At 41.8% G+C, this 11,176-nt stretch overlaps 1 protein-coding gene across 1 annotated transcript in view; it reads right to left on the bottom strand.

Moving 5' to 3' along the window:
- Window positions 1-2,064: 2,064 nt before the first annotated feature.
- Window positions 2,065-11,176, bottom strand: part of LOC126065324 (tumor necrosis factor receptor superfamily member 10B-like) — a 92,577-nt gene continuing 83,465 nt past the window's right edge. The window contains exons 8-9 of the mRNA XM_049865144.1: window positions 7,181-7,256; window positions 2,065-6,178 (exon numbers count right to left, since the gene is read on the bottom strand). Coding sequence (XP_049721101.1) covers window positions 5,871-6,178; window positions 7,181-7,256 — 384 coding nt within the window. The 3' untranslated portion in view covers window positions 2,065-5,870. The remainder of the gene's footprint in view (window positions 6,179-7,180; window positions 7,257-11,176) is intronic.

Below are 11,176 nucleotides of genomic sequence, written 5' to 3'. Positions count from 1 at the left end.
AGAGTTAAATCAACAACAAAATGCATGCCTTCTCTAAGCATCATTGATCATTGTTCTAAAAATTTGGGTTTCTGTGACAAGACATGAAAGAAAAAATAAAAAGCATGAGCCTTAGAAGTGAGCAGACAAAATAAGTTATTTTAGGTAAGATTGTATACTTAGAAAACCCTAAGGCTTAAACTACAGTACTTAAAAATGAATATATATCTGGAGGAAACCCTGGTGGCGTAGTGGTTAAGCGCTACACCTGCTAACCAAAAGGTTGGCAGTTCAAATCCACCAGGGGCTCCTTGGAAACTCTATGGGGCAGTTCTACTCTGTCCTATAGGGTCACTATGAGTCGGAATTGACTCGATGGCAACAGATTTTTTTTTTTATATATATATCTGGATGGATATTCAATTACACAGAAAAAAGATGTAATTGTAAGAGGATTTAATTAATAATGTTTACCAAAAAACAAACAAACAAAAAAACCAACCAAACCCGTTACCATCGAGTCAATTCTGACTCATAGCAACCCTGTAGGAGAGAGTAGAACTGCCCCATAGGGTAATAATGATTACAAAAACCATAAAATACAAAGAAACAGCCTTGACAAGAAATAAGAATACTTTATAAGAAAACACAAATCCTAACTGAGTTATAATAAAATCCATAAATTCGTAAACATTATCTTCTTAGGAGAAACATATTGAGTATTAAAAAGATTACAATCCATCCCAGAATAATTTGCTAATCGAAGGTTAATTCAATAAAAATTCCAGCGATATGGTGAGTGAAATAAGTTAATCACAAAAGGACAAATATTATATGAGACCACTATTATAAAAACCCAAGAAAATGTTTACACACAGAAAAAAATAATATTTGATGGTTACAAGGGAGGGGAGGGGTGGGGATGGAAGATCAATAACTAGATAATAGACTCGATGGCACCTAATAACAACAACAACAGATAATAGAGAAGTGTTAACTTCGGTGGAAGGAAAGACAACACACAATTCAGGGGAAGTCGGTACAACTTGACAAAAGCAAAGCCGTAGAAGCATCCTAGACACATCCAAATACCTTGAGGAACTGAGTTACTGGGGCTGAGGGCTGGCGACCATGGTCTCAGGGGACATCTAGGTCAATTGGCATAACATAATTTATAAGGAAAATGTTCAACATCTTACTTTGGTGAGTAGTGTCTGGGGTCTTAAAAGCTTGTGAGCAGCCATCTAAAATACATCTATTGGTCCTATCACATTTGGAGCAAAGGAGAATGAAGAAAACCAAAGACACAAGGAAAATATCAGCCCAAAGCACTAATGGACCACGTGAACCACAGCCTCCACCAGCCTGAGCCCAGAAGAACTAGATGGTGCCCAGAAACCACCACCAACCCCTCTAAGTGGGCTCACATTAGAGCGTTCCAAAGAGAATGGGAGAAAAACATAGAACAAAATTCAAATTCACAAAAAAAGGCCAGACTTACTTAGGTAACTTCTGCAACGATTTCGTGGTGCCAAGACCAACAGATTTGCGGTTAAAACTTCATCAAGATGAGCAGGAGTTGGCAGGTCAAGTAGATCTAAAGTGACTGAGCACCGATATTGTCTGAACCCCAGATACTTTCAAAGCTATGTCTGCCTCCCCCTACAAGTCCTTGTCCAGGGTGACTGACCTGAGAAGCCAGCCATATGCTGGCCTCTGCTGGCTTATCTTTCTCTCTTCAGCTGAGTTTACATTGATGGCTGATTAGCAAATGGGCAGGAACTGGCGCAACAGATGAGCTAAGCACTGCACCCACCCTGCACCTTTATTCTGTGGAAAAACATAGGTGCCTGGGCCACAGGGCTTGCCATGAACTGTAGGTAAGGAGAGCTGGATTCTAAACAGCAAGGGGAAGGGGAAATGGGTCTCCCAGGCTGCTTGCAGACTGAGCAATCTGAGTCCACTGATGAGGACAGAGAAAAGGCCAGTGGGAAGAAAAGTGAAGGTTGGCCAAGGAGCTGGAGGAAGCAGACAGGACAGTGGCCACAGAACTACCCGCAGAAACCAGTGCCAGCTAACCTCTCAGGGATCCACTGCCCCTTCCTCAACTGCTCTGTCAGAGCCAACCTACACCATACTAGAGCCCAGCAGCCCCAGGTGCAACCCACAGAAACAACCCTTGGAGGTGATGGGGGGAGCTGGGCCAAGCTGGTGTCTCCTCTCCCCAGAAAGGAAGGACAGGCAGCAGAGGGAGGGGGAGGAAGTGCTGAATTCCAATCTCCCCCTCCCCCCCCATGAACCTGCACTTTGAAATTCAGGTGAGGCAGAATCACAAAACATACCTATGCAGGACAAGCTGAAAGGCATTTGGGGAGAAAAGAAGCAGGGAGTTCCAGAGCAGGAATATTTACCCCTGTACTCATGTTATTCAGAGCTGTTTCGGAGGGAGAAAGGGAGGATAGAGGAGAAAACACACACACTTCTTTTTACAAAGTTTTCATATTTAATTTGGTCATGAATTCATAAATACATAAGTAACCTGTACCTAATCGCCTTCCTTGTATTGTTTGATGTCACCATCAAATTCTTCCAAGAAGAAATCTTCCACAAGAATTTGATGTCACCATCAAATTCTTCCAAGAAGAAATCTTCCTAGCATCATGAAAGGATACTCAACCATTAAAAAAATACTTACTAACTTCCATGTGCTATTTGCACTGGGTATAAAACAACAAAAACAAAATCAATGAGAAAATACCATATTCTTAATGAAGCTTACTTTCTAGTGAAAGAAATATGACAGATATGTAAATAAATGAGTAAACATGATGAACATTGATGAGGCTAATACTTTTATTTTATTTTTTATTGTTTCCTATTACCAGCTTTACTGTCCCCTCCTGCCTTCTCGTCCTTGCCCCTGAGCTGGTGTACCCATTTAGTCTCATTTTTGTTTTATGGGCCTGTCTAATCTTTGGGTGAAGGGTGAATCTCAGGAGTGACTTCAGTACTGAGTTAAAAGGACGTCTGGGGGCCATTCTCTCAGTGTTTCTCCAGTCTCTGTCAGACTAATAAATCTGGTCTTATTTTCTGAGTTAGAACTTTGTTTTACGTTTTTCTCCAGCTTTGTCCAGGACCCTTTATTGTGATCCCTGTCAGAGCCGTCTGTGGTGGTAGCCGGGCACCATCTAGTTGTGCTGGTGGAGGCTATGGTACTTGTGGTCCATTAGTCCTTTGGACTAATCTTTCCCTTGTATCTTTGGTTTTCTTCATTCTCCCTTGCTCCAGATGGGGTGGGACCAGTGGAGATGGCTGCTCACAAGATTTTAAGACTGCAGATGCTACTCACAAAGTGAGATGTAGAATATTTTCTTTATTAACTATGTTATGCCAATTGAGCTAGATGTCACCTGGAACCATGGTCCCCAACCTCAGCCTAGTAATTTGGTCCCTCAGGGAGTTTGGATGGTCTATGAAACTTCCATGATCTTGCCTTGGCCAAGCTGTGCTGACTTCTCCAGTACTGTTTACTGTCTTACTGATGAGGCTAATACTTTAGATGGCAGTGAAAGATGTTGTCTGAGAAATGGGTAAGTGAGCTGAAACTTTATGGACAAGTATGAATGAATTCATCTAAAGGTATGAGGGCAGAGTATTCTGCACAAAAAGAACAGCAAACAGAAGACAATGAGGCAGTAAACACTTGGTGCATTCAAAGTAATGAAAGGTGGCCAGCATAGCTGGACCTCTGTTAAAGTGAGAGAAGGATATTAGCAACAGAGCCTCTGAGACCTCCATGTGTCCCTCACCCCCTTCCTTCTTCCGCCCACCCCGTTGCAATACACTTGATGTGCCTATGTTTTCAGGAAATTCTATTTTTGGCTCAGTTACAGCAGTTCCTGGAAAGATATACACACAAAGCCTTGGAGTATAAAAGATCAAAATCCCCAAGGATTACTACCTCAGTAAGGCTATCCTTTCATGACTGAAACACTGTGGAGTAAGGTTTGGCAGAGGGACTGAAAATGTAGAAAAATTAGACAAAATAAAAAAATGACAGAAGAACCCTATTGTATCAGCCATTTCTAGGGTTCATTCTCAGAGTATTTAAGAATTGCCCGATTAGGTGTCAGTCTTTTATGTAGAAGTCAGATGCTTACAGAAGGATCAGACTCCTCAGATAGGCAATTCAGACCCCCAAAAGGCAGCTCTTGGACTCTAATTCACAGATCACCAGAAGTGAGAGAGACCATCTACTCCTCGGTTAGCAAACATTGCACACAAATCATGTGCACCAGCTACTCTTCCTCCTTGTAACCATGCCAGGCATCGGGAATAGATCATTACCTTCTCTCTCCTGAGCCCAGATGGGGCTTAAGGTTCTCGATATGATGCTGTGCCAAGTCACTAACATTCATCATAAATGGCACACAAAATAAAACCCATTTTCCATCCCAGATCTAACCCTATGTCCTACTCTCCCTGTCCCTATGCAGAGATAAGAAAATGGAGGCCCAAGTTGACTGCCCAGCTCATGGACTAACCAGAAACATGGGCTTCACATAGATATGACTTCTCAAGTCTCTGTAAATTTGCTAACATCTACCTGTAAATAAATAGTCATTTACCTATAAAAATTGTCACGTTTTAAATATTGGTCCCTTTAGAAACAGCCAGTCATCCAAACCTGGCTGGGTTCAAAGTGCATATTAAAGAGACTGAAATTCAGCCAGTGCAAACACACAGATTAGGGTTACTTCCTCATACCCTTTTTTATCTCTAGTCATCTTTTGGTTCTCTACTCTCATCCAGGAAACCCTGGTGGTGTAGAGGCTAAGAGCAATGGCTGCTAACCAAAAGGTCGGCAGTTCGAATCCACCAGGCACTCCTTGGAAACTCTGGGTCAGTACTACTCTGTCCTATAGGGTTGGGTACTCTCAGCCAGGTAACCCCTGTAAACAACCTAGTAAGCATATTTCCACAATTTTCCTGTATGCATATAATCTTATACTGGGCCCAATAAAAAATATGATAAATGGTGAAGAAATTTAAGTTATCAAGGGTTTCATTTTACCTGGATCAACAAACAATGCCTGTGGGAGTAGCAGTCAATATCAAACTAAGTATTGCAGTGGGAAAATCTGCTACAAAAGATCTCTTTAAAATCTTCAAAAATCACTTTGATAACTAAGGTGTGCCTTGTCCAAGCCATGGTATTTTCAATTGTCTCATATGCATGCAAAATCTAGACAGTGAAAAAGGAAAACCGAAGAATCGACACATTCAAATTGTGGTGTGGGCAAGAATACTGAATATACCATGGACTGCCAGAAAAAGCATCTGATCAGTCTTAGAGGAAGTACAGCCAGAATTTTCCTCAGAAGCAAGGATCTCAATTCTGACATATATAAGGTTGCTTTGCGGTGGAGTCAGCTGAACAGCATCTAACAACAATGACAACATAATCTTATACAAAAGTATAAATAAAGATCCACATCATACAATATCAAGAAATACTTAGACATAATTAAATATAAATAGACCAGTATGGAGGGATCTTGCAATTTACAAAATACAAAGAAAGGAATTAATTTCTAACATGATGCAAAAGTGCTATGAATGAAAAGAATGAGTTCTTAAATAAAATCTCAACACATACACACAAACTACTACATGTAGAGTTATCTTCTATACAATTCTACACTTAGCTTATCACAGACAACATTTTACAAAAATGATCCCAAGTCCACTGCCCAAGTTGTAGAACTCGGGTATGGTATTTGATGGCAGAGTGTCTTCATGTGTACAGTTCGTGCTTCCCTTTCTAGGAGAAAAAGTGTACTAGGGAAACTCTGATTTCGTGAAGCAATTCTTTCACTCTGTTGCACACATCATTGGGTGTCTGGCCTGTCTTCTTTATAAGTGTACTTTCCGGAGAGCACCAGGCTCTTCTGAATTCTCTCTCTTGCATTTCTTTGTCCTTGTGCTTCCAAGGCATCCAGCAGGGTGTTGACAGAGGCATCCTTCCCTGTCTTTTGGAGCCACTGGACCAGCATTTTGTAGCACTGTTCGTTGATATCTGTTTCACTGGCTCTGGCCATTTCCATCTCATTGTCTCTGAGGCCCATCTGCCGCATGACTGCCTTCCAGGAAGCAAAGGGCACTTCTTTTATGAAGTAATCAAAGAATGACCTTAGAGCTGTGTGAGATTTAAAGTCAGAGAGACAATGAGGTTAGATGGGATGCACTTCAGAAAAGGCAGAGAACCCTAAGTTAGGCCGAGGCCCCCACGGTAGACACTGATGACCCCCCTATTGTAGTCTGCCTGCTGCTCCACATCCCCCATCTGCTTCCCCATCTGTAGAGGATAAGACATCACTGCCTGGCCCTCACCACGTCCATGGCACTGGGGGAGAGTCAAGGTTGACAGAGAGTCCTGCCCTAGGGGAGGGCTGACACCCTACTCGGGGAGGCAGGATGGGTCATGATGGAGAAAGAAAGCGACCTATGGTACCAGCTAGAGGAGAAGGACAGACCATGGGTGCAATAGGACCTCAGAGGAGGGACGCTGCTTGGCTGCTCTTATCATGAGAGTCAGATGCCTAGCCTTAGTGGAAAGAGCAAGGGCCTGGAGGTTGGAGATCTCTAGCTTTACCCCTGCTCAACCTCACTGACAGTGGGACAGACCTACCAGGGGCAAGTAAACTCTGAACAACAATGTAATCTGTAAGACGGAGCAAAACACCATCTGTCTCATGGCACAGCAGTGGAGATCAAATGTGATGTATGTGAAGTGCTCTGACATCGCTGTCCTATAGAAACAGGGTGAGTCACAAATACAATGTCATATGTCCTAATGGCTGATATAAGGGGAAAATGTGACATCAATTTAATAATTCATTTTATGTAACTCAATATATACAATGTAATATCATTTGAACATGTAATCAATATGCAAAAGTTATTAATGAGATGTAATTCATTCATCTTTTACATGGCGCTGCGCTGTAGGAAACCCTGGTGGCATAGTGGTTAAGTGCTATGGCTGCTAACCAAGAGGTTGGCAGTTTAAATCCGCCAGGCGCTCCTTGGAAACTCTATCAGGCAGCTCTAACCTGTCCTATAGGGTTGCTATGAGTCAGAATCGACTCGACGGCAGTGGGTTTGGTTTGGTTTGGTTCGCCCTGAATGAAAGACTTACTTTCAGTGGGGTCTGTACCATTCACTGGAACCAGAGGCTTCCATCCCCTCTGAGACTCTTCAGCATTTTGGCAAACCTACAAAATACAGTGGAGAACACCTTTGGATCCAAGTCAGAAGCCCTGGATTCTAGAACTGACCCTGAAACCCAGCCAGCTGTGTGACCTGAGGCACGCCAGCGCCCTCTGTGGGACTGACTGAGAACAGAGATAAACCTCCTAGCCTACGACCCTCTCAGGCTCTGCTTGTATTCTTGTTGAGGCATACCTGACATGCAGTAAGCTGCATACATACTACGTTTTCTGTTCTAGTTCTGACAACTATCTACACCTGTGCAACCAACACCCAAATCAAGACACAGACCACTTCCACCACCCCAGAGAGTTTGTCTTCTGCCCCTCTAGTCAATTCCCACCTAGCCCCCCAGGGCACAACCAGGTCTTCACAGGCTTTTATGAGACCCAAATAGAAGAATATATATGCGGGCATTTTGGAAAACCTAAAGTAGGGTTTATTTCAGAATGTAAAGGTGCTTTCCTATCAATATGCGTCTGTCAGTTTGTCGTACTGTGGTGGCTTGCATGTGGCTATGATGCTGGAAGCTATGCCACCAGTATTTAAAATAACAGTAGGGTCATCCATGGGGACGGGTTTCAGCTGAACTTCCACACTAAGGCAGACTAGGAAGAAGAACCTGGTGATCTACTTCTGAAAAAATTAGCCAATGAAAACCTTATGAATAGCATGGAATACTGTCTAATATAGCTCCAGAAGATGAGGCCCTCAGGTTGGAAGGCACTCAAACTATGACTGGGGAAGAGCTGCCTCCTCAAAGTAGAGTTGAACTTAATGATGTGGCCGGAGTCAAGTTTTCAGGACCTTCATTTGCTGATGAGGCACAACTCGAAACGAGAAGAAACATCTGCAAATATCCATTAATATTAGGAACATGGAATGTATTAATTGTGAATCTAGGAAAATTGGAAATCATCAAAAATTGAAATGGAATGCAAAAACATTGATATCCTAGGCATTAGTGAGCTGATATGCACTGGTATTGGACATTTTGAATCAGATAATCATATGGACTGCCATGCTGGGAATGACAAAGAAGAATGGCACTGCATTCATCATCAAAAAGAACATTTCAAGATCTTGAAGTACAATGCTGTCAGTGATAAGATAATATCCATATGCCTACAAGGAAGACTAGTTACAATGACTATTATTCAAATTTATGCACCAACCATGAAGGCCAAAGATGAAGAAGTTGAAGATTTTTAGCAACTTCTGCAGTCTGAAATGGATCAAACATACAATCAAGATGCACTGATAATTACTGGTGACTGGAATGTGAAAGTTGGAAACAAAAAAGGAGAATTGGTAGTTGGCAAATACCACCTTGGTAACAGAAATGACGTCGGAGATCTCATGATAGAATTTGCAAGACCAACGACTTCTTCATTGCAAATACCTTTTTTCAACAACATAAATGGCAACTATACACATAGACCTCGCCAGATGGAATACATAGGAATGAAATTGACTCCATCTGTGAAAAGAGATGATGGAGAGGCTCAATATCATCAGAACATGGCCAAAGACTGACGTGGAACAGACCATCAGTTGTGAAGAATACTGAATATACCATGGACTGCCAGAAGAACAAACATATCTTGGAAAAAGTGTAGCCAGAATGCTCCTTAGAAGCAAGGATGATGAGACTTTGTCTCACATACTTTGGACATATTATCAGGAGGGACAAATTCCTGGAGAAGGACATCATGCTTGGTAAAGTAGAGTGTCAGTGAAAAAGAGGAAGACCCTCAACTAGATGGATTAATGCAGTTGCTGTAACAATGGGCTCAAAGATAGCAATAATCGTGAGGATAGCACAGGACCTGTCAGTTTTGTTCTGTTACACATAGAGTCACTATGAGGCGGGACCAGATGTAATACACGAGAATCAAACTGGCTACATCTGTGGAAAGAGATGATGGAAAAGCTCAATATCATCAGTTGGAACAAGGCCAGGGGCCGACTTCGGAACTGGCCATCAATTGCTCATATCCAAGTTCAAGTTAAAGCTGAAGAAAATTTAAACAAGTCTATGAGAGCCGAAATATGACTTTAAGTACATTCCACCTGAATTTAGATAACATCTCAAGAACAGATTTGATGCATTGAACACTGATGACATAAAGGACATTATGCATGAAGAAAGCAAAATGTCCTTAAAAATACAGGAAAGACATAAAAGACCAAAATGGATGTCAAAAGAGACTCTGAAACTTGATCTTGAACTTAGAGTAGCTAAAGCAAAAGGAATAAATGAGGAAGTAAGAGAGATAAACAGAAGATTTCAAAGGGCATGCCCAGAAGACAAAGGAAAGTATTATAATGAAATGTGTAAAGATCTGGAGTTAGAATTTCAAAAGGCAAGAACACGCTTGGCATTTCCCAAGCTTAAAGAAGGGAAGAAAAAATTCAAGCCTCAAGTTGCAGTTTTGAAGGGTTTTATGGGCAAAACGAAAACCCTGGTGGCACAGAGGTTAAGTGCTACAGCTGCTAACCAAAGGGTCGGCAGTTCGAATCCACCAGGCGCTCCTTGGAAGCTCTATGGGGCAGTTCTACTCTGTCCTATAGGGTCACTATGAGTTGGAATCGACTCGACGGCACTGGGTGTGTTTTTTTTTGTTATGGGTAAAACATTGAACAATGCAGGATGCATCAAAAGACGATGGAAGGAACATACAGAATCACTGTACCAAAAAGAACTGGTTGATGTTCAGCCATTTCAGAAGGTACAATATGATCAAGAACCAATGGTACTGAAGGAAGAAGTTCAAGCTGCACTGAAAGCATCAGTGAAAAACAAGGCTCCAGGAATTGACAGAATACCAACTGAGATGTTTCAACAAACAGATGCAGCACTGGAGGTGTTCACTCATCTATGCCAAGAAATTTGGAAGACAGCTACCTGGCCAACCAACTGGAAGAGATCCATACTTATGCCTATTCCAAAGAAAGGTGACCAACAGAATGCGGAAATTGTTGAATGATATCATTAATATCACTCACAAGTAAATTTTACTAAAGATAAAATTAAAAAACACATGCAGCAGTACATCAACAGGGAACTGCCAGAAATTTAAGCAGGACTCAGAAGAGGATGTGGAATGAGGGAGGGATATTATTGCTGATGTCAGATGGATCTCGGCTGAAAGTGGAGAATATCAGAAAGATGTTTACCTGTGTTTTATTGACTATGCAAAGGCATTCGACTCTGTGGATCATAAATTCCATGACACTTAATTGTGCTCGTGAGGAACCTGTACACAGACCAAGAGGCAGTCATTCCAACAGAATGAGGGGATATTGCGAGGTTTAAAATCAGGAAAGGCGTGCATCAGGGTTGTATCCTTTCACCATACTTATTCAATCTGTATGCTGAACAAATAATCTGAGAAGCTGGACTATACGAAGAAGAATGTGGCAACAGGATTGGTGGAAAACTCATTAACAAACTGCAATATGCAGATGACACAATCTTGCTTTCGGAAGAGGATTTGAAGCACTTACTGATGAAGATCAAAGACTACAATGTTCAGAATGGATTACACCTCAACATAAAGAAAACAAAAATCCTCATAACTGAACAGATAGGCAATATCATGATAAACGGAGAAAATATGAAAGTTGTCAAGGATTTCATTTTACTCGAATCCACAATCTATACCCATGTAAGCAGCAGCAGTCCCTGGAGAAGGACATCATGCATGGTAGAGGAGAAGGTCAGTGAAAAAGAGTAAGACCCTTGGTAAGATGGATTGCCACAGCGGCTGCAACAATGGGCTCAAACACAGCAACAATTGTGAGGATGGCGCAGGACCAGGCAGTGTTTCATTCTGTTGTGCTATGGGTCAGAACCGACTCAACGGCATCGAATAACAACCCTACCAATAGTTTAAATAAGAAAATGAAAATATCAGATAGC

The sequence above is a fragment of the Elephas maximus genome, chromosome 22 (assembly GCF_024166365.1).
Source record: "Elephas maximus indicus isolate mEleMax1 chromosome 22, mEleMax1 primary haplotype, whole genome shotgun sequence".
Taxonomy (NCBI): Eukaryota; Metazoa; Chordata; class Mammalia; order Proboscidea; family Elephantidae; genus Elephas; species Elephas maximus.
Note: the sequence above shows the minus strand (reverse complement) of the source record. Positions and strands in the feature narration are given on the sequence as shown.